This window comes from Zonotrichia albicollis, unplaced genomic scaffold (assembly GCF_047830755.1).
Source record: "Zonotrichia albicollis isolate bZonAlb1 unplaced genomic scaffold, bZonAlb1.hap1 Scaffold_83, whole genome shotgun sequence".
NCBI classification, from domain to species: domain Eukaryota; kingdom Metazoa; phylum Chordata; class Aves; order Passeriformes; family Passerellidae; genus Zonotrichia; species Zonotrichia albicollis.
Window position 1 is genome coordinate 612,419 of NW_027428460.1, and position 23,891 is coordinate 636,309.

General features: G+C 50.4%; 1 protein-coding gene across 8 annotated transcripts in view; it reads left to right on the plus strand.

Annotated features, from left to right (window-relative positions):
- LOC141728024 (multiple epidermal growth factor-like domains protein 8) overlaps positions 1-23,891 on the plus strand; it is a 109,859-nt gene that overhangs the window by 22,661 nt on the left and 63,307 nt on the right. For all 8 annotated transcript variants that reach the window (XM_074534324.1, XM_074534322.1, XM_074534317.1 and 5 more), the window contains exons 7-14: positions 48-162; positions 2,061-2,251; positions 8,824-9,038; positions 10,496-10,769; positions 12,664-12,826; positions 16,762-16,954; positions 17,887-18,057; positions 21,562-21,692. In XM_074534324.1, the coding sequence (XP_074390425.1) occupies positions 48-162; positions 2,061-2,251; positions 8,824-9,038; positions 10,496-10,769; positions 12,664-12,826; positions 16,762-16,954; positions 17,887-18,057; positions 21,562-21,692 (1,453 nt within the window). The remainder of the gene's footprint in view (positions 1-47; positions 163-2,060; positions 2,252-8,823; positions 9,039-10,495; positions 10,770-12,663; positions 12,827-16,761; positions 16,955-17,886; positions 18,058-21,561; positions 21,693-23,891) is intronic.

The window sequence follows — 23,891 nt, forward strand, 5'->3', positions numbered from 1 at the left end:
TAATGAGATGCAAATGAGATGCAAATGAGATGCAAATGCCCCTGCAGGCTGGGGTGCTCCCCCATCCCCGCCCCCTGCGCCCCCTCCCCCCGGGACCCCCTCGAGTGCCGGCGCCTGCGGAGCTGCAGCGAATGCCTGGCCCAGCACCCGCTGGGGGGCGCGGTGAGACCCCCAAAAACGCCCCAAAATTAACCCAAAATGGCCCAAAAATAGCCAGAAAATAGCCGAAAAATCCCACCTAAAATAGCCCAAAAATAGCCAGAAAATCTCACCTAAAATAGCCCAAATATAGCCAGAAAATCCCACCTAAAATAGCCCAAAATGGCCCAAAAATAGCCCAAAAAATCCCACCTAAAATAGCCCAAAAATGACCCCAAAAACCGCCCCAAAATTACCCCAAAATGGCCCAAAAGCAGCCCAAAAATAGCCCAAAAATCCCACCTAAAATAGCCCAAAAACCACCCAAAAATAGCCCAAAAATCCCACCTAAAATAGCCCAAAAACCACCCAAAAATAGCCCCAAAATAGCCAGAAAATCCCACCTAAAAGAGCCCAAAAATGACCCCAAAAACCGCCCCAAAATTACCCCAAAATGGCCCAAAAATAGCCCAAAAATCCCACCTAAAATAGCCCAAAAACCGCCCCAAAATTACCCCAAAATAGCCCCAAAATCCCACCTAAAATAGCCCAAAAATAGCCCAAAAATAGCCCAAAAATAGCCCAATAAACCCACCTAAAATAGCCCAAAAACGCCTCAAAATTACCCCAAAATGGCCCAAAAATAGCCCAAAAATAGCCCAAAAATGACCCCAAAAACCACCCCAAAAACAGCCCCAAAATAGCCCAAAAATGACCCCAAATCCCCATTTTTCCCTCCAAAATCGCCATTTTTTCACCAAAAATCACCGGGTTTTTTCCCAAAATCCCAATTTTTTCACCCAAAACTCCCTTAAATCCTAATTTTAGACAGCCAAGACCCTCTGAGACCCCTCTGAGACCCCCAAAACTTCCCACAAAATCCCCATTTTGCCACCAAAAATCGCCATTTTTTCATGTAAAATCGCCATTTTTTCACCAAAATTCACCGGGTTTTTTCCCAAAATCCCCGTTTTTCACCCCAAATGTTTTTTCTCCCCACCTCCAGGGTCCCCCCCCGTGCAAGTGGTGCAGGAACTGCCCCGAGGGGCCCCCAAAACCTCCCCAGGACCCCCAAAACCTCCCCAAAATCCCCATTTTTTAACCCCAAAATCTCCATTTCTCACCCAGAATCCCCATTTTTTTTAACCAAAATCCCCATTTTTTCACCCAAAATCCCCAAAAATCCCAATTTTAGACACCCAGGGCTCTGTGAGACTTTTCTGAGACCCCCAAAACCTCCCCCCAAAACTCCCCCATTTTTCCACCAAAAATCCCCATTTTTTCACGTAAAATCGCCATTTTTTCACCAAAAATCGTCGGGTTTTTTTCCCAAAATCCCCATTTTTTCACCCAAATCTCCCTTTAATCCCAATTTTAGACCCCCAATCCCCAAAAATACCCAAGTCTTTCACCAAAAACTCCCCAAAAATCCCCATTTTTCCCCGCAAAAATCTCCATTTTCCACCAAAAATCGCCGTTTTTTCACCAAAAATCCCTGTTTTTTCCCCAAGTTTTTTCCTAAAATCCCCATTTTTTCACGCCAAACTCCCTTAAATCCCGATTTTAGACAGCCAAGACCCTCTGAGACCCCCAAAGCTTCCCAAAATTCCCATTTCTTCACCAAAACCTCCCCCAAAATCGCCATTTTTTCACCTAAAATCCCCGTTTTTTCACCAAAAATTGCCGGGTTTTCTCCCAAAATTCCCATTTTTTCACCCCAAACCTCCCTTTAATCCCAATTTTAGACCCCCAATCCCCAAAAATACCCAAGTCTTTCACCAAAAACACCCCTTAAATCCCCATCTTTTCACGTAAAATCCCCATCTTTTCACATAAAATCGCCATTTTTTCACCAAAATTCACCGGGTTTTTTCCCAAAATCCCCATTTTTTCACCCGAAACTTCCCGAATTCCTTGCCCAGGGTCCCCACCCGTGCAAGTGGTGCAGGAACTGCCCCGAGGGCGCCTGCATCGGGGCGGGCTCCAGCTGCCGCCGCGAGAACGATTGCCGCATCAACCAGCGCGAGATCCGAGGCAGCGTGCGGGGCCCCGGACTGCCAGAGGTGCGCCAGGGCCAGACGGTGCGTGTGGACACGGCAGTTCAAGAGGACAGGTAGGGAATTCCAGAAAAAATCCGGAAATTCTGGGATCTTTTGGGATTTTTTTTGTGATTTTTGGGGTTTTTTTGTGATTTTTTGGATGATTTTTGGGGGATTTTTTGATGATTTTTTTGTGATTTTTTGGCTTTTTTGGGGGGATTTTAGTGGGATTTTTGGCAATTTTTAGAGATTTTTTTAGGGATTTTTTGGGGAATTTTTCAGGATTTTTTTGGCATTTTTAGGTGATTTTTGTGGGATTTTTTGGGAATTCTTGCAGGATTTTTAGGCAATTTTTGCGGGATTTTTTGGGGAATTTTTGGGACTTTTCTGAGATTTTTTGGGGGAGTTTTTGGGGATTTTTCAGGGATTTTTAGGGGGGATTTCAGGCTGGTTTGGGGTTTGGGGCGGCTCCAAGGCCGCCTGCGGGGCCCCGGACTGCCAGAGGTGCGCCAGGGCCAGACGGTGCGTGTGGACACGGCAGTTCAAGAGGACAGGTAGGGAATTCCAGAAAAAATCCGGAAATTCTGGGATCTTTTGGGATTTTTTTTGTGATTTTTGGGGTTTTTTTGTGATTTTTTGGATGATTTTTGGGGGATTTTTTGATGATTTTTTTGTGATTTTTTGGCTTTTTTGGGGGGATTTTAGTGGGATTTTTGGCAATTTTTAGAGATTTTTTTAGGGATTTTTTGGGGAATTTTTCAGGATTTTTTTGGCATTTTTAGGTGATTTTTGTGGGATTTTTTGGGAATTCTTGCAGGATTTTTAGGCAATTTTTGCGGGATTTTTTGGGGAATTTTTGGGACTTTTCTGAGATTTTTTGGGGGAGTTTTTGGGGATTTTTCAGGGATTTTTAGGGGGGATTTCAGGCTGGTTTGGGGTTTGGGGCGGCTCCAAGGCCGCCTGCGGGGCCCCGGACTGCCAGAGGTGCGCCAGGGCCAGACGGTGCGTGTGGACACGGCAGTTCAAGAGGACAGGTAGGGAATTCCAGAAAAAATCCGGAAATTCTGGGATCTTTTGGGATTTTTTTTGTGATTTTTGGGGTTTTTTTGTGATTTTTTGGATGATTTTTGGGGGATTTTTTGATGATTTTTTTGTGATTTTTTGGCTTTTTTGGGGGGATTTTAGTGGGATTTTTGGCAATTTTTAGAGATTTTTTTAGGGATTTTTTGGGGAATTTTTCAGGATTTTTTTGGCATTTTTAGGTGATTTTTGTGGGATTTTTTGGGAATTCTTGCAGGATTTTTAGGCAATTTTTGCGGGATTTTTTGGGGAATTTTTGGGACTTTTCTGAGATTTTTTGGGGGAGTTTTTGGGGATTTTTCAGGGATTTTTAGGGGGGATTTCAGGCTGGTTTGGGGTTTGGGGCGGCTCCAAGGCCGCCTGCGGGGCCCCGGACTGCCAGAGGTGCGCCAGGGCCAGACGGTGCATGTGGACACGGCAGTTCAAGAGGACAGGTAGGGAATTCCAGAAAAAATCCGGAAATTCTGGGATCTTTTGGGATTTTTTTTGTGATTTTTGGGGTTTTTTTGTGATTTTTTGGATGATTTTTGGGGGATTTTTTGATGATTTTTTTGTGATTTTTTGGCTTTTTTGGGGGGATTTTAGTGGGATTTTTGGCAATTTTTAGAGATTTTTTTAGGGATTTTTTGGGGAATTTTTCAGGATTTTTTTGGCATTTTTAGGTGATTTTTGTGGGATTTTTTGGGAATTCTTGCAGGATTTTTAGGCAATTTTTGCGGGATTTTTTGGGGAATTTTTGGGACTTTTCTGAGATTTTTTGGGGGAGTTTTTGGGGATTTTTCAGGGATTTTTAGGGGGGATTTCAGGCTGGTTTGGGGTTTGGGGCGGCTCCAAGGCCGCCTGCGGGGCCCCGGACTGCCAGAGGTGCGCCAGGGCCAGACGGTGCATGTGGACACGGCAGTTCAAGAGGACAGGTAGGGAATTCCAGAAAAAATCCGGAAATTCTGGGATCTTTTGGGATTTTTTTTGTGATTTTTGGGGTTTTTTTGTGATTTTTTGGATGATTTTTGGGGGATTTTTTGATGATTTTTTTGTGATTTTTTGGCTTTTTTGGGGGGATTTTAGTGGGATTTTTGGCAATTTTTAGAGATTTTTTTAGGGATTTTTTGGGGAATTTTTCAGGATTTTTTTGGCATTTTTAGGTGATTTTTGTGGGATTTTTTGGGAATTCTTGCAGGATTTTTAGGCAATTTTTGCGGGATTTTTTGGGGAATTTTTGGGACTTTTCTGAGATTTTTTGGGGGAGTTTTTGGGGATTTTTCAGGGATTTTTAGGGGGGATTTCAGGCTGGTTTGGGGTTTGGGGCGGCTCCAAGGCCGCCTGCGGGGCCCCGGACTGCCAGAGGTGCGCCAGGGCCAGACGGTGCATGTGGACACGGCAGTTCAAGAGGACAGGTAGGGAATTCCAGAAAAAATCCGGAAATTCTGGGATCTTTTGGGATTTTTTTTGTGATTTTTGGGGTTTTTTTGTGATTTTTTGGATGATTTTTGGGGGATTTTTTGATGATTTTTTTGTGATTTTTTGGCTTTTTTGGGGGGATTTTAGTGGGATTTTTGGCAATTTTTAGAGATTTTTTTAGGGATTTTTTGGGGAATTTTTCAGGATTTTTTTGGCATTTTTAGGTGATTTTTGTGGGATTTTTTGGGAATTCTTGCAGGATTTTTAGGCAATTTTTGCGGGATTTTTTGGGGAATTTTTGGGACTTTTCTGAGATTTTTTGGGGGAGTTTTTGGGGATTTTTCAGGGATTTTTAGGGGGGATTTCAGGCTGGTTTGGGGTTTGGGGCGGCTCCAAGGCCGCCTGCGGGGCGCCCGACTGCCAGAGATGCGCCAGGGCCGGACGGTGCGTGTGGACACGGCAGTTCAAGAGGACAGGTGAGAGAACTCCCAAAAAATTTGGGAATTTTGGGATTTTTTTGGGATTTTTTCGTGATTTTTTTCGTGATTTTTTGGGATTTTTGGGTGATTTTTGATGATTTTTTGGGGATTTTTTAGGGATTTTTTGGGTGTATTTTGTGGAATTTTTGGGGATTTTTTTGGGGATTTTTGGCGATTTTTAGGCAATTTTTAGTGATTTTTTGGGATTTTTTTCGGATTTTTTTGAGATTTTTTTGATGATTTTTTGCTGATTTTTTGGCTTTTTTGGGGGGATTTTTTAGGCAATGTTCAAGGATTCTTCAGGGATTTTTTGGTGTGTTTTGTGGGATTTTTTTGGGAATATTTGGGGGATTTTTTAGGCAATGTTGGGGGATTTTTCAGGGATTTTGTGGGGATTTTTGGTGGATTTTGTGGAATTTTTTGGGGAATTTTTAGGCAGTGTTGGGGGATTTTTTGTGATTTTTTGATGATTTTTTGATGATTTTTTGGTGATTTTTCAGGGGTTTTTTTGTGATTTTTTGATGATTTTTTGGTGATTTTTGGGTGATTTTGAGGGGATTTTAGTGGGATTTTTTGGCAATTTTTTGGCGATTTTTGGGGATTTTTGGGGATTTTTTGTGGAATTTTTTGGGCAATTTTTGCGGGATTTTTTGGGGAATTTTTAGGCAGTGTTCGGGGATTCTTCAGGGATTTTTTGGGGATTTTTTGGTGTATTTTATGGGATTTTTTTGGAATTTTTAGGCGATTTTTTAGGGGTTTTTTGGTGTATTTTCTGGAAGGTTTTGGGGATTTTTTTGGTGTATTTTGTGGGAATTTTTGGGGGGTTTTGTAGGGAGTTTTTGGTGTATTTTCTGGGAGTTTTTGGGCACTTTTTGGGTAATTTTTGTGGGGTTTTTTGGGATTTTTTTCCTGATTTTTAAAGGATTTTAGAGGGGATTTTAAGAGGGGTGGGTTTGGGGTTTGGGGCGGCTCCGAGGCAGCGTGCGGGGCCCCGGACTGCCAACGGTGTGCCAGGGCAGGGAGGTGCATGTGGACCAGGCAGTTCAAAAGGACAGGTAGGAAATTTGGGATTTTTAGAGAAAATTCCAGAAAAAAATTGGGAAAATTTGGGGTTTTTTTGGAATTTTTGGGGGGTTTTTTTGTGATTTTTTGATGATTTTTTGATGATTTTTTGATGATTTTTTTGCTTTTTTGGGGGATTGTTTAGGGATTTTTTGGCAATTTTTAGAGATTTTTTTAGGGATTTTTGGGTGTATTTTGTGGAATTTTTGGGGATTTTTTTGGGGATTTTTGGCGATTTTTAGGCAATTTTTAGTGATTTTTTGGGATTTTTTTTCGGATTTTTTGGGGCGTGTTTCAGGCATATTTTGGGTATTTTTCAGTGGTTTTTTGGGGGAATTTTTGTGGGATTTTCAGCAAGCTTAAGGGAATTTTTTGGGATTTTTTTGGGGATTTTTCAGGTATTTTTTAGGGGATTTTTAGGGGGGATTTTAGGCTGGTTTGGGGTGGGTTTGGGGTTTGGGGCGGCTCCGAGGCCGCCTGCGGGGCGCCCGACTGCCAGCGGTGTGCCAGGGCCGGACGGTGCGTGTGGACCAGGCAGTTCAAGAGGACAGGTGAGAGAATTCCAGAAAATTCCAGAAAATTCCAGAAAAATTGGGAATTTTTGGTGATTTTGGGGGGCTTTTTTGTGATTTTTTGGGATTTTTTTTGGATTTTTTGGGGATTTTTTTATGATTTTTTGGGGATTTTTTTGTGATTTTTTTGGCTTTTTTGGGGGGATTTTAGTGGGATTTTTAGTGGGATTTTTGGCATTTTTTAGGGATTTTTTTGGGAATTTTTCAGGATTTTTTTGGGATTTTTTTGCGATTTTTTAGGGATTTTTTTAGGGATTTTTTGGGTGTATTTTGTGGAATTTTTGGGGATTTTTTTGGGACTTCTGGGTAATTTGTGTGGGATTTTCTGGCAATTTTTGGGGATTTTTTTGGAATTTTTAGGCGATTTTTTAGGGATTTTTTTGGGTGTATTTTGTGGAACTTTTGGGGATTTTTTGGGGATTTTCAGGGATTTTTTAGGGTATTTTTAGGGATTTTTGGGGTGTATTTTGTAGAATTTTTCAGGATTTCTTTGGGACTTTTAGGCGATTTTTGTGGGATTTTTTGGGAATTCTTGCAGGATTTTTCTGGATTTTTGCAAGGTTTTTAGGCGATTTTTGCGGAATTTTTTTGTGAATTTTTGGGGATTTTCTGAGATTTTTAGGGTATTTTTAGGGATTTTTGGGGTGTATTTTGTAGAATTTTTCAGGATTTCTTTGGGACTTTTAGGCGATTTTTGTGGGATTTTTTTGGGAATTCTTGCAGGATTTTTCTGGATTTTTGGGAGGTTTTTAGGCGATTTTTGCGGGATTTTTTGGTGAATTTTTGGGGATTTTCAGAGATTTTTTAGGGTATTTTTAGGGATTTTTGGGGTGTATTTTGTAGAATTTTTCAGGATTTCTTTGGGACTTTTAGGCGATTTTTGTGGGATTTTTTTGGGAATTCTTGCAGGATTTTTCTGGATTTTTGGGAGGTTTTTAGGCGATTTTTGCGGAATTTTTTGGTGAATTTTTGGGGATTTTCAGAGATTTTTTATGGTATTTTTAGGGATTTTTGGGGTGTATTTTGTAGAATTTTTCAGGATTTCTTTGGGACTTTTAGGCGATTTTTGTGGGATTTTTTTGGGAATTCTTGCAGGATTTTTCTGGATTTTTGGGAGGTTTTTAGGCGATTTTTGCGGGATTTTTTGGTGAATTTTTGGGGATTTTCAGAGATTTTTTAGGGTATTTTTAGGGATTTTTGGGGTGTATTTTGTAGAATTTTTCAGGATTTCTTTGGGACTTTTAGGCGATTTTTGTGGGATTTTTTTGGGAATTCTTGCAGGATTTTTCTGGATTTTTGGGAGGTTTTTAGGCGATTTTTGCGGAATTTTTTGGTGAATTTTTGGGGATTTTCAGAGATTTTTTAGGGTATTTTTAGGGATTTTTGGGGTGTATTTTGTAGAATTTTTCAGGATTTCTTTGGGACTTTTGTGGGATTTTTTGGGAATTCTTGCAGGATTTTTTGGGATTTTTGGGGGGATTTTAGGGTTTTTTTGCAGGATTTTTTGGTGAATTTTTAGGGATTTTCAGGGATTTTTTTAGGGGATTTTTAAGGGATTTTTTGGGCAATTAGGGGGGGATTTTGAGGTGAGTTTTGGTGACTTTTTGCAATTTTCTGGGCACGTTCCAGGCGAGATGCGGCGGGGGAATTTATTGGCATTTCTTTTTTTAATTTTTGGGGGATTTTCAGGGGCTTTTTTGGGTAGTTTTTGGGGGATTTTTGGGGGGATTTTTGCCCGATTGCTTTGGAATTTTCGCGGGGGATTTCTGGGATTTTTGGGGCAATTTTGGGGGTGATTTTTTGGCGATTTTTTGGGGATTTTTTGGGGATTTTCAGGGATATTTCAGGGATTTTTGGAGGGATTTTTAGGGATTTTTGGGGGTATTTTTAGGGATTTTTTGGGGATTTTTTTGGGATTTTTAGGTGATTTTTGCGGGATTTTTTGGTGAATTTTGGGGGATTTTCAGGGATTTTTTAGGGTATTTTTCGGGATTTTTGGGGGGGATTTTGAGGCGATGTTTGGTAAATTTTGGCATTTTCCGGGCACTATTGCAGGCGAGACGCGGCGCATCCTGAGCGTGCAGCCCAGCTCCGACCGGACGTGCTTCAGCCGCTCGCTGCTCAACGTCTCGCCCATGCCCGTGGAGTCGGCGCCGCCGCTGCCGTGCCCGCGGCCGTGCCACCTGCAGCGCTCGTGCCACGCCTGCCTCAGCTCGCCGGGCGCCGACGGCGGCTGGAGCCACTGCCTCTGGAGCCTGGCGCTCAGCGAGGTGAGCAGGGAAAACATTGGGATATTTGGGGGGGTTTTTTCTGAATTTTTTTGATTTTTTCTGATTCTTTTCTGACTTTTTTCGGATTTTTTTCTGATTTTTTTCCGATTTTATTTTAAATTTTTCTGATTTTTTTTCCGATATTATTTCGATTTTTTCAGATTTTTTTCCGATTTTTTTCTGATTTTTTTCTGGTTTTATTTTGATTTTTTCTGATTTTTTTCCGATTTTGTTTTGATTTTTTTCTGATTTTTTTCAGATTTTATTTCGATTTTTTCGGATTTTTTTCTGATTTTTTCTGATTTTTTCCGATTTTATTTCAATTTTTTCTGATTTTTTTTCCGATATTATTTCGATTTTTTCAGATTTTTTTCCGATTTTTTTCTGATTTTTTTCTGGTTTTATTTTGATCTTTTCTGATTTTTTTCCGATTTTGTTTTGATTTTTTTCTGATTTTTTTCAGATTTTATTTCGATTTTTTCGGATTTTTTTCTGATTTTTTCTGATTTTTTCCGATTTTATTTCGATTTTTTCTGATGTTTTTCTGATTTTTTTTCTGATTTGATTTCGATTTTTTCTGATTTTTTTCTGATTTTTTTCTGATGTAATTTCAATTTTTTGTGGATTTCATTTCAATTTTTTCTGATTTTTTTCGGATTTTTTTCAGTTTTTATTTCGATTTTTTTTGTGGATTTTAGTTCAATTTTTTCTGAAGTTTTTCTCATTTTTTTTCTGATTTGATTTCGATTTTTTCTGATTTTTTTATGACTTTTTTCTGATTTTATTTTGATTTTTTTCTGATTTTTTTCTGATTTTATTTCGATTTTTTCTGATTTTATTTCGATTTTTTCTGATTTTTTTTCTGTTTTTATTTCGATTTTTTCTGATTTTTTTCTGATTTTATTTCGATTTTTTTCTGATTCTTTTTCCCATTTTTTCCCCCAATTTTTCCCATTTTTTTCTGATTTTAGTTCTATTTCTTTCTGATTTTATTTTGATTTTTTGTGGATATTTTGTCCCTTTTTTCCCCGTTATTTTCCCCTTTTCTCCCCATCTTTTCCCCATTTCTAACGCGGTTTAACCCTTTCCTCGCCAGTGCCTCAGCCCCAGCCTCGCCCCCCTGCGCTGCCTCGCCCGGGGCTCTTTTGGGGCTTTTTTGGGGGGTTATTTTAGGGGTTTCCTTGAGGCTTTTTTGGGGTTATTTTGGGGAGGTTTTGGGGAGTTTTTTTGGGATTTTTTAGTGATTTTTGGGGGGCTCTTTTGGGGATTTTTGAATCTCTTTTGAGGGTTTTTTGAGGCTTTTTGGGGGATTTTTTTGGGGCTCTTTTGGGACTTTTTTGAGGCTCTTTTGGGGCTTTTTTGGGGAACTTGGCCACCTAAAATTCCGGGATTTTTTGGAGGATATTTTGGGTGAATTCCAGCCCATTTCTAACGCGGTTTAACCCTTTCCTCGCCAGTGCCTCAGCCCCAGCCTCGCCCCCCTGCGCTGCCTCCTGCGGGGCGGGGGGGGCGGGGCCTCCTCGGCACCTTCCGGAACCTTCGGCGCTGGGGGCGGGGCCTCGCCCGGCGGTGGGGGCGGGGCTCCGGAGCGCTGCCCCCCCCCCCCCGAGTGCGCGGGGGCCTCGCAGTGCTCGCAGTGCCTGAGGCGGCCGCGCTGCGGATGGTGCGCCCGCGCCGGGCACAACGGGGGCGGCCGCTGCCTCGAGGGCGGGCTCAGCGGGCCCAGACACGGTGAGAACGAAATTTGGGGAATTCGGGATTTTTGGGAATTTTTTGGGATTTTTTGGGGTCGGTTTTGGGGGGGTTTGGGGCTGTTAAAGTGAGTTTGGAGCGGGTTTTGGGGGGTTTATATGGGATTTTGGGGGGGCTCAGCGGGCCCAGACACGGTGAGAATCGAAATTTGGGGAATTCGGGATTTTTGGGAATTTTTTGGGAATTTTTGGGGGCGGTTTTGGGGGGGTTTTAGGGCGGTTTGGGGGGCTCAGGTGCGCCCGCGCCGGGCACAACGGGGGCGGCCGCTGCCTCGAGGGCGGCCTCAGCGGGCCCAGACACGGTGAGAACGAAATTTGGGGAATTCGGGATTTTTGGGAATTTTTTGGGAATTTTTGGGGTCGGTTTTGGGGGGGTTTGGGGCAGTTAAAGTGAGTTTGGAGGGGGTATTGGGGGGTTTTTAGGTGACTTTGGGGGGTTTTTAAAGGGATTTTGGGGGGGATTTCGGGGGGCTCAGCGGGCCCAGACACGGTGAGAATTGAAATTTGGGCAATTCGGGATTTTTGGGAATTTTTTGGGATTTTTTGGGGTCGGTTTTGGGGGGGTTTGGGGGGGTTTGGGGCTGTTAAAGTGAGTTTGGAGCGGGTTTTGGGGGGTTTATATGGGATTTTGGGGGGGCTCAGCGGGCCCAGACACGGTGAGAATCGAAATTTGGGGAATTCGGGATTTTTGGGAATTTTTTGGGAATTTTTGGGGGCGGTTTTGGGGGGGTTTTAGGGCGGTTTGGGGGGCTCAGGTGCGCCCGCGCCGGGCACAACGGGGGCGGCCGCTGCCTCGAGGGCGGGCTCAGCGGGCCCAGACACGGTGAGAACGAAATTTGGGGAATTCGGGATTTTTGGGAATTTTTTGGGAATTTTTGGGGTCGGTTTTGGGGGGGTTTGGGGCAGTTAAAGTGAGTTTGGAGGGGGTATTGGGGGGTTTTTAGGTGACTTTGGGGGGTTTTTAAAGGGATTTTGGGGGGGATTTCGGGGGGCTCAGCGGGCCCAGACACGGTGAGAATTGAAATTTGGGCAATTCGGGATTTTTGGGAATTTTTTGGGATTTTTTGGGGTCGGTTTTGGGGGGGTTTGGGGGGGTTTGGGGCTGTTAAAGTGAGTTTGGAGCGGGTTTTGGGGGGTTTATATGGGATTTTGGGGGGGCTCAGCGGGCCCAGACACGGTGAGAATCGAAATTTGGGGAATTCGGGATTTTTGGGAATTTTTTGGGAATTTTTGGGGGCGGTTTTGGGGGGGTTTTAGGGCGGTTTGGGGGGCTCAGGTGCGCCCGCGCCGGGCACAACGGGGGCGGTCGCTGCCTCGAGGGCGGGCTCAGCGGGCCCAGACACGGTGAGAACGAAATTTGGGGAATTCGGGATTTTTGGGAATTTTTTGGGAATTTTTGGGGTCGGTTTTGGGGGGGTTTGGGGCTGTTAAAGTGAGTTTTGAGGTGATTTTGGGGGGTTCATATGGGATTTTGGGGAGCTTCAAGGGGTGTTTGGGGGGGCTCAGCGGGCCCAGACACGGTGAGAATCGAAATTTGGGCAATTCGGGATTTTTGGGAATTTTTTGGGGGGTTTGTTGAAATTTTTGGGTTTTTTTGTCGAAATTTTGAATTTTTCCGTTGGGATTTTGGGGTTTTTTTTGGGAATTTTGGGGTTTTTTGGGGGGAATTTTGGGAACCTCACTTCACCTGCAGGGTTACCTGTGCCCAGGTGTGACCCAGGCGTGCGGGACCTTCCCTGGGGCCGTTTTTGGGGCTGATTTTTTTGGGTTTTTGTCAAAATTTCGAATTTTTCCATTGGAATTTTGGGGTTTTTTTGGGAATTTTGGGGTTTTTTTGGGAACCTCCCCTCACCTGCGGGGTTACCTGTGCCCAGGTGTGACCCAGGCGTGCGGGGCCGGCGGGGTTTGGGCGTTCCTGAGCTGCCCCCCCGAGGACGAGTGCGAGAACGGGCACCACACCTGCGGGCCCAGCCAGGTGTGCCGCGACCTGGCCGACGGCTTCACCTGCGCCTGCCGGGCGGGGTACGCCATGGACAGGTGAGGGACACACCTGGATAGGGCTGGGACACATCTGGGTGAGGCAGGGACACACCTGGATAGGGCTGGGACACACCTGGGAACCCAGGGACACACCTGGGGGCTTCACCTGCGCCTGCCGGGCCGGGTACGCCATGGACAGGTGAGGGACACACCTGGATAGGGCTGGGACACATCTGGGTGAGGCAGGGACACACCTGGATAGGGCTGGGACACACCTGGGTAGGATAGGGACACACCTGGGGGCTTCACCTGCGCCTGCCGGGCCGGGTACGCCATGGACAGGTGAGGGACACACCTGGATAGGGCTGGGACACATCTGGGTGAGGCAGGGACACACCTGGGGGCTTCACCTGCGCCTGCCGGGCCGGGTACGCCATGGACAGGTGAGGGACACACCTGGATAGGGCTGGGACACATCTGGGTGAGGCAGGGACACACCTGGATAGGGCTGGGACACATCTGGGTGAGGCAGGGACACACCTGGGGGCTTCACCTGCGCCTGCCGGGCCGGGTACGCCATGGACAGGTGAGGGACACACCTGGATAGGGCTGGGACACATCTGGGTGAGGCAGGGACACACCTGGATAGGGCTGGGACACACCTGGGTAGGATAGGGACACACCTGGGGGCTTCACCTGCGCCTGCCGGGCCGGGTACGCCATGGACAGGTGAGGGACACACCTGGGCAGGGCTGGGACACATCTGGGTGAGGCAGGGACACACCTGGGGGCTTCACCTGCGCCTGCCGGGCCGGGTACGCCATGGACAGGTGAGGGACACACCTGGATAGGGCTGGGACACATCTGGGTGAGGCAGGGACACACCTGGATAGGGCTGGGACACACCTGGGTAGGATAGGGACACACCTGGGGGCTTCACCTGCGCCTGCCGGGCCGGGTACGCCATGGACAGGTGAGGGACACACCTGGATAGGGCTGGGACACATCTGGGTGAGGCAGGGACACACCTGGGGGCTTCACCTGCGCCTGCCGGGCCGGGTACGCCATGGACAGGTGAGGGACACACCTGGATAGGGCTGGGACACATCTGGGTGAGGCAGGGACACACCTGGATAGGGCTGGGACACACCTGGGTAGGATAGGGACACACCTGGGGGCTTCACCTGCGCCTGCCGGGCCGGGTACGCCATGGACAGGTGAGGGACACACCTGGGCAGGGCTGGGACACATCTGGGTGAGGCAGGGACACACCTGGGGGCTTCACCTGCGCCTGCCGGGCCGGGTACGCCATGGACAGGTGAGGGACACACCTGGATAGGGCTGGGACACATCTGGGTGAGGCAGGGACACACCTGGATAGGGCTGGGACACACCTGGGTAGGATAGGGACACACCTGGGGGCTTCACCTGCGCCTGCCGGGCCGGGTACGCCATGGACAGGTGAGGGACACACCTGGATAGGGCTGGGACACATCTGGGTGAGGCAGGGACACACCTGGATAGGGCTGGGACACACCTGGGTAGGATAGGGACACACCTGGGGGCTTCACCTGCGCCTGCCGGGCCGGGTACGCCATGGACAGGTGAGGGACACACCTGGGCAGGGCTGGGACACATCTGGGTGAGGCAGGGACACACCTGGATAGGGCTGGGACACACCTGGGTAGGATAGGGACACACCTGGGGGCTTCACCTGCGCCTGCCGGGCCGGGTACGCCATGGACAGGTGAGGGACACACCTGGGCAGGGCTGGGACACATCTGGGTGAGGCAGGGACACACCTGGATAGGGCTGGGACACACCTGGGTAGGATAGGGACACACCTGGGGGCTTCACCTGCGCCTGCCGGGCCGGGTACGCCATGGACAGGTGAGGGACACACCTGGATAGGGCTGGGACACATCTGGGTGAGGCAGGGACACACCTGGATAGGGCTGGGACACACCTGGGTAGGATAGGGACACACCTGGGGGCTTCACCTGCGCCTGCCGGGCCGGGTACGCCATGGACAGGTGAGGGACACACCTGGATAGGGCTGGGACACATCTGGGTGAGGCAGGGACACACCTGGATAGGGCTGGGACACACCTGGGTAGGATAGGGACACACCTGGGGGCTTCACCTGCGCCTGCCGGGCCGGGTACGCCATGGACAGGTGAGGGACACACCTGGATAGGGCTGGGACACATCTGGGTGAGGCAGGGACACACCTGGGGGCTTCACCTGCGCCTGCCGGGCCGGGTACGCCATGGACAGGTGAGGGACACACCTGGGCAGGGCTGGGACACATCTGGGTGAGGCAGGGACACACCTGGATAGGGCTGGGACACACCTGGGTAGGATAGGGACACACCTGGGGGCTTCACCTGCGCCTGCCGGGCCGGGTACGCCATGGACAGGTGAGGGACACACCTGGGCAGGGCTGGGACACATCTGGGTGAGGCAGGGACACACCTGGATAGGGCTGGGACACACCTGGGTAGGATAGGGACACACCTGGGGGCTTCACCTGCGCCTGCCGGGCCGGGTACGCCATGGACAGGTGAGGGACACACCTGGATAGGGCTGGGACACATCTGGGTGAGGCAGGGACACACCTGGATAGGGCTGGGACACACCTGGGTAGGATAGGGACACACCTGGGGGCTTCACCTGCGCCTGCCGGGCCGGGTACGCCATGGACAGGTGAGGGACACACCTGGATAGGGCTGGGACACATCTGGGTGAGGCAGGGACACACCTGGGGGCTTCACCTGCGCCTGCCGGGCCGGGTACGCCATGGACAGGTGAGGGACACACCTGGATAGGGCTGGGACACATCTGGGTGAGGCAGGGACACACCTGGATAGGGCTGGGACACACCTGGGTAGGATAGGGACACACCTGGGGGCTTCACCTGCGCCTGCCGGGCCGGGTACGCCATGGACAGGTGAGGGACACACCTGGATAGGGCTGGGACACATCTGGGTGAGGCAGGGACACACCTGGATAGGGCTGGGACACACCTGGGTAGGATAGGGACACACCTGGGGGCTTCACCTGCGCCTGCCGGGCCGGGTACGCCATGGACAGGTGAGGGACACACCTGGGCAGGGCTGGGACACATCTGGGTGAGGCAGGGACACACCTGGATAGGGCTGGGACACACCTGGGTAGGATAGGGACACACCTGGGGGCTTCACCTGCGCCTGCCGGGCCGGGTACGCCATGGACAGGTGAGGGACACACCTGGATAGGGCTGGGACACACCTGGGTGGGGCTGGGACACACCTGGGGGCTTCACCTGCACCTGCCGCGCGGGGTACAGCATGGACAGGTGAGAAATGGGGCTGGGACACACCTGGGTGGGGCTGGGACACACCTGGATAGGGCTGGGACACACCTGGGTGGGTGAGAAATGGGGCAGGGACACACCTGGGAACTCAGGGACACACCTGGGCAGGTGAGAAATGGGACAGGGACACACCCGGATAGGGCAGGGACACACCTGGGCAGGTGAGGGACACACCTGGGCGGGGCAGGGACACACCTGGATAGGGCTGGGACACACCTGGGAACTCAGGGACACACCTGGATGGGTGAGGGACACACCTGGACAGGTGAGAAATGGGACAGGGACACACCTGGGTGGGTGAGAAATAGGGCAGTGACACACCTGGGTGGGGCTGGGACACACCTGGACAGGTGAGGGACACATCCCAAGTAGGCCAGGTGTATCTCAGGTGTTACCCAGGTATCTCAGGTGTGCCCAGGTGTATCTCAGGTGTGCCCCAGGTATCTCAGGTGTGCCCAGGTGTGCCCCTAACCCTGGTGCTGTTCCAGCCGCACAGGTGAGGGGCACATCACAGCTATCCCAGGTGTGCCCCAGGTATCTCAGGTGTTATCTCAGGTGTGCCCCAGGTATCTCAGGTGTATCTCAGGTGTGCCCCAGGTACCCCCAGCCCTCCCCCCTAACCGCGGTGCCGTTGCAGCCGCACAGGTGAGTGCCGCCCCGTGTGCCGCCAGGGCTGCGCCAACGGCACCTGCCTGGAGCCCGACAGGTGTCGCTGCCACTTCGGCTTCGTGGGCGGGGACTGCGCCACGCCCTGCGCCTGCAACGGCCACAGCGACTGCGCGGGGCCAATGGAGAGAGACGCCTGCCTCAGGTGTATGAACAACACCCAGGTGAGCTCAGGTGGGGTTACCTGGGCTCAGGTGAGCTCTGGGTTGGGTTACAGGGGTGGGAGTGGCTTGGTTGGAGTGGGGACACCACACCTGGAACACACCTGAGCTCACCTGTGACGCACACAATGACACACCCACAGTGACACACCCACAGTGACAGACCTGTGACGCACACAGTGACACACCCACAGTGACACACCTGTGACACACCTGTCGTTGCAGGGCCAGCAGTGCCGCCCGGGGTTCGTTGGCTCTGCCCTTTCCAGCGGCTCCTGTCCCACCTGTGACACACCTGTGACACACCCACCCACAGTGACACACAGTGACACACACACACCTGTAACACACACACAGTAACACACCTGTTCTCACCTGTGACACACACAGTGACACACAGTGACACACACAGTGACACACCTGTGACACACCTGTCACACACCTGTGTGTAACACACCTGTTCTCACCTGTTCTCACCTGTGCAGGGCCCGCAGTGCCAGCAGTGCCGCCCGGGCTTCGTTGGCTCCGCCCATTCCGGCGGCTCCTGTCCCACCTGTGACACACCCACAGTGACACACCCACAGTCACACACCTGTGTGTAACACACCTGTTCTCACCTGTTCTCACCTGTGCAGGGCCCGCAGTGCCAGCAGTGCCGCCCGGGCTTCGTTGGCTCCGCCCTTTCCGGCGGCTCCTGTCCCACCTGTGACACACCCACAGTGACACACCCACAGTCACACACCTGTGTGTAACACACCTGTTCTCACCTGTTCTCACCTGTGCAGGGCCCGCAGTGCCAGCAGTGCCGCCCGGGGTTCGTTGGCTCCGCCCTTTCCGGCGGCTCCTGTCCCACCTGTGACACACCCACAGTGACACACCCACAGTCACACACCTGTGTGTAACACACCTGTTCTCACCTGTTCTCACCTGTGCAGGGCCCGCAGTGCCAGCAGTGCCGCCCGGGCTTCGTTGGCTCCGCCCTTTCCGGCGGCTCGTGCCTCCCCTGCCGCTCCTTCTGCCGCGGCCGCGCCGACGTTTGCCTGAGCCGCGCCCACCTGGAGCGGCACCGGCGCGACCCCGCCCGGCACCCGCTGGAGGCGCACCTGGTGAGAGGGACCGGGCACACCTGGGCACACCTGGGGGCACCTGGGGAGCGCACCCGGGGGCACCTGGGAGGGGATAAATGCCAAAAACTGGGTGAAGTTTGGGTGAAAAATGGGGATTTGGGGGTTACCTGGGGGCACCTGGGAGGGGATACATGGAAAAAACTGGGTGAAATTTGGGTGGGAAATGGGGATTTGGGGGTTTGGGGTTACTTGGGCGCACCTGGGGAGCGCACCTGGGGGCACCTGGGGACACACCTGGCACACCTGGGGGCACACCTGGGCACACCTGGGAGGGGATAAATGCCAAAAACTGGGTGAAATTTGGGTGGGAAATGGGGATTTTGGGGGGTTTGGGGTTACCTGGGCACACCTGGTGAGCAAACCGGGCACACCTGGGGGCACCTGGGAGGGGATAAATGCCAAAAACTGGGTGAAATTTGGGGATTTTGGGGGGTTTGGGGTTACCTGGGCACACCTGGGGGTACCTGGGCACACCTGGGAGGGGATCAATGCCAAAAAATGGGTGAAAGTTTTGGGTTTTGGGGGCTTTGGGGTTACCTGGGCACACCTGGGGGCACCTGGGGGCACCTGGGGGCACCTGGCACACCTGGGGCACACCTGGGGGCACACCTGGGTACACCTGGGAGGGGATAAATGCCAAAAACTGGGTGAAATTTGGGTGGGAAATGGGGATTTTGGGGGGTTTGGGGTTACCTGGGCACACCTGGTGAGCAAACCGGGCACACCTGGGGGCACCTGGGAGGGGATAAATGCCAAAAACTGGGTGAAATTTGGGGATTTTGGGGGGTTTGGGGTTACCTGGGCACACCTGGGGGTACCTGGGCACACCTGGGAGGGGATCAATGCCAAAAAATGGGTGAAAGTTTTGGGTTTTGGGGGCTTTGGGGTTACCTGGGCACACCTGGGGGCACCTGGGGGCACCTGGGGGCACCTGGCACACCTGGGGCACACCTGGGGGCACACCTGGGTACACCTGGGAGGGGATAAATGCCAAAAACTGGGTGAAATTTGGGTGGGAAATGGGGATTTTGGGGGGTTTGGGGTTACCTGGGCACACCTGGTGAGCAAACCGGGCACACCTGGGGGCACCTGGGAGGGGATAAATGCCAAAAACTGGGTGAAATTTGGGGATTTTGGGGGGTTTGGGGTTACCTGGGCACACCTGGGGGTACCTGGGCACACCTGGGAGGGGATCAATGCCAAAAAATGGGTGAAAGTTTTGGGTTTTGGGGGCTTTGGGGTTACCTGGGCACACCTGGGGGCACCTGGGGGCACCTGGGGGCACCTGGCACACCTGGGGCACACCTGGGGGCACACCTGGGTACACCTGGGAGGGGATAAATGCCAAAAACTGGGTGAAATTTGGGTGGGAAATGGGGATTTTGGGGGGTTTGGGGTTACCTGGGCACACCTGGTGAGCAAACCGGGCACACCTGGGGGCACCTGGGAGGGGATAAATGCCAAAAACTGGGTGAAATTTGGGGATTTTGGGGGGTTTGGGGTTACCTGGGCACACCTGGGGGTACCTGGGCACACCTGGGAGGGGATAAATGCCAAAAACTGGGTGAAATTTGGGTGGGAAATGGGGATTTTGGGGGGTTTGGGGTTACCTGGGCACACCTGGTGAGCAAACCGGGCACACCTGGGGGCACCTGGGAGGGGATAAATGCCAAAAACTGGGTGAAATTTGGGGATTTTGGGGGGTTTGGGGTTACCTGGGCACACCTGGGGGTACCTGGGCACACCTGGGAGGGGATAAATGCCAAAAACTGGGTGAAATTTGGGTGGAAAATGGGGATTTGGGGGTTTGGGGTTACCTGGGCACACCTGGGGGCACCTGGGGGCACCTGGGGGCACCTGGCACACCTGGGGCACACCTGGGGGCACACCTGGGTACACCTGGGAGGGGATAAATGCCAAAAACTGGGTGAAATTTGGGTGGGAAATGGGGATTTTGGGGGGTTTGGGGTTACCTGGGCACACCTGGTGAGCAAACCGGGCACACCTGGGGGCACCTGGGAGGGGATAAATGCCAAAAACTGGGTGAAATTTGGGGATTTTGGGGGGTTTGGGGTTACCTGGGCACACCTGGGGGTACCTGGGCACACCTGGGAGGGGATCAATGCCAAAAAATGGGTGAAAGTTTTGGGTTTTGGGGGCTTTGGGGTTACCTGGGCACACCTGGGGGCACCTGGGGGCACCTGGGGGCACCTGGCACACCTGGGGCACACCTGGGGGCACACCTGGGTACACCTGGGAGGGGATAAATGCCAAAAACTGGGTGAAATTTGGGTGGGAAATGGGGATTTTGGGGGGTTTGGGGTTACCTGGGCACACCTGGTGAGCAAACCGGGCACACCTGGGGGCACCTGGGAGGGGATAAATGCCAAAAACTGGGTGAAATTTGGGGATTTTGGGGGGTTTGGGGTTACCTGGGCACACCTGGGGGTACCTGGGCACACCTGGGAGGGGATAAATGCCAAAAACTGGGTGAAATTTGGGTGGAAAATGGGGATTTGGGGGTTTGGGGTTACCTGGGCACACCTGGGGGCACCTGGGGGCACCTGGGGGCACCTGGCACACCTGGGGCACACCTGGGGGCACACCTGGGTACACCTGGGAGGGGATAAATGCCAAAAACTGGGTGAAAAATGGGGATTTGGGGGGGTTTGGGGTTACCTGGGCACACCTGGTGAGCGAAACGGCACACCTGGGGGCAGCTGGCACACCCGGGCATACCTGGACGCACCTGGGGACACACCTGGCACACCTGGGGGCACCTGGGAAGGGATAAATGCCAAAAAATGGGGTGGAAAATGGGGATTTTGGGGGGTTTGGGGTTACCTGGGGGCACCTGGGCACACCTGGGAGGGGATAAATGCCAAAAAATGGGTGAAATTTTTGGGTTTGGGGGGGATTGGGGTTACCTGGGCACACCCGGGCACACCTGGGGGTACCTGGGCACACCTGGGAGGGGATAAATGCCAAAAAAAGGGTGAAATTTGGGTGGGAAATGGAGATATTGGGGGTGTTTGGGGTTACCTGGGACACATTTGGGACACATTTGGGACACACCTGGTGGGCACACCTGGGTACGGGAAATCACACCTGGGCACACCTGGGACACATTTAGGGCACAGCTGGGGATTGGGGACACACCTGGGCACACCTGGGGACGGGCAAACACACCTGGGCACACCTGGGCACACCTGGGCTTGTACAAACACACCTGGGGACACCTGGGACACGTTTGGGTCACACCTGGGCACAGCTGGGGATTGACAAACACACCTGGGGACACACCTGGGCACACCTGGGCACACCTGGGCACACCTGGGCTTGTACAAACACACCTGGGCACACCTGGGACACATTTGGGGCACACCTGGGCACACCTGGGGGCACCTGGGCATGTACAAACACACCTGTGCCCACCTGTGCCCAACTGTGCCCTCACCTGTGCCCACCTGTGCCCACCTGCAGCTGCACCCGTGGGTGCCCGAGGGCCCCAGCGAGGCGCAGGCCGTGTGCGTCAACTGCCAGGACAACAGCGTGGGCGACAGGTGCGACACCTGCCGGGCCGGGTTCTTCATGCTGGATGGCACCTGCACCAGGTGAGGCACCCGGGCACGCCTGGCACGGGAAAACTGGGGAAAATTCGGGGAAAAACGGTGAAAATTCGGGGAAAATCGGTGAAAATTCGGGGAAAATCGGTGAAAGTTTGGGGAAAATCGGTGAAAATTTGAGGATTTGGGGACACTTGAGCACACCTGGGCGCACTTGGGCACACTTGGGCACACCTGGGGATGGAAAAAAATGAGAGAAAAATTGGACATAAAATGAGAAAAAAATTGGGAAGAAAATATGAGGAAAGTTTGGGGAAAATCGGTGAAAATTTGGGGAAAATCGACAAAAATTTGAGGATTTGGGGACACCTGGGCACACCTGGGCACACCTGGGGATGGAAAAAAATGAGACAAAAATTGAGAAAAAATTTGGGAAAAAAATATGAGGAATGTTTGGGGAAAATCGGTGAAAATTTGGGGAAAATCGACGAAAATTTGGGGAAAATCGACGAAAATTTGAGGATTTGGGGACACCTGGGCACACCTGGGCACACCTGGGGATGGAAAAAAATGAGACAAAAATTGAGAAAAAATTTGGGAAAAAAATATGAGGAATGTTTGGGGAAAATCGGTGAAAATTTGGGGAAAATCGACGAAAATTTGAGGATTTGGGGACACCTGGGCACACCTGGGCACACCTGGGGATGGAAAAAAATGAGACAAAAATTGAGAAAAAATTTGGGAAAAAAATATGAGGAATGTTTGGGGAAAATCGGTGAAAATTTGGGGAAAATCGACGAAAATTTGGGGAAAATCGACGAAAATTTGAGGATTTGGGGACACTTGGGCACACCTGGGGATGGAAAAAAATGAGACAAAAAATTGAGGAAAAATTGGGAAAGTTTAGGGAAAAAATGGGTGAAAATTTGGGGAAAATGGGTGAAAATTTCAGAATTTGGGCACACCTGGGGATGTGAAAAGAGGAGACAAAAAATGAGGAAAAATTGGGAAAATTTTGGAAAAAAATTGGGGAAAATTTGGAGGAAAGTTGCAAAAATTGGAGGAAAATATGGGAAAAAATTGGGAAAATTTTGGGAAAAAATTGGAAAAATTTGGGGAAAATTTGAGGAAAATTGGGGAAAATGTGGGAAAAAAATTAGGGAAATCCAGGAGAAACTCAGGAAAATTTTGGGCAAAATGGGGAGGGGGTTTCACCTGTCTGAGGTGAGCACAGCTGGGCAAAAAATTATCAAGAATTGGGGAAAATTGTGGGTAAAAATAGGGGAAAAAGATCATGAAAAATTGGGGAAAAAATTGGGAAAAAATTGGGGAAATTTGGGAAAATTTGGGATGGCATTGAGCTGATTGGTGCCCACCTGCGGGCAGGTGCCACCTGCAACGAGCTGGGGAAAACTGGCAAAAATTGGGGGGAAAAATGGGAAAAAATAGGAAAAAAATCATGAAAAATTTGGGGAAAAAAATGGGGAAAAATGGTAAAAAATTGGGGAAAATTTGGCATGGCATTGACGTGATTGGTGCCCACCTGCGGGCAGGTGCCAGTGCAACGGGCACGCCGACACCTGCAAGGAGCTGGGGAAAAAATGGGGAAAAAATAGGAAAAAATAGGAAAAAAATCATGAAAAATCTGGAAAAAAATGGGAAAAATTGGGGAAAATTGGGGAAAATTTGGGATGGCATTGAGCTGATTGGTGCCCACGTGTGGGCAGGTGCCAGTGCAACGGGCACGCTGACACCTGCAATGAGCTGGGGAAAAAATAGGAAAAAAAATCATGAAAAATTTGGAAAAAAATGGGAAAAAATTGGGAAAAAAATTGGGAAAAAAAGGGGAAATTTTGGGCAAACCAGGGAGGGAGGACTGAGCTGATTGGTGCCCACCTGTGGGCAGGTGCCACCTGCAACGGGCACGCCGACACCTGCAATGAGCTGGGGAAAAAATAGGAAAAAAATCATGAAAAATCTGGAAAAAAATGGGAAAAAATTGGGAAAAACTCGGAAAAATTTGGGAAAAAATGGAAAAAAAAGGGGAAATTTTGGGCAAAACAGGGAGGGTGGCATTGAGCTGATTGGTGCCCACCTGTGGGCAGGTGCCAGTGCAACGGGCACGCCGACACCTGCAAGGAGCTGGGGAAAAAATGGGGAAAAAATAGGAAAAAATAGGAAAAAAATCATGAAAAATCTGGAAAAAAATGGGAAAAATTGGGGAAAATTGGGGAAAATTTGGGATGG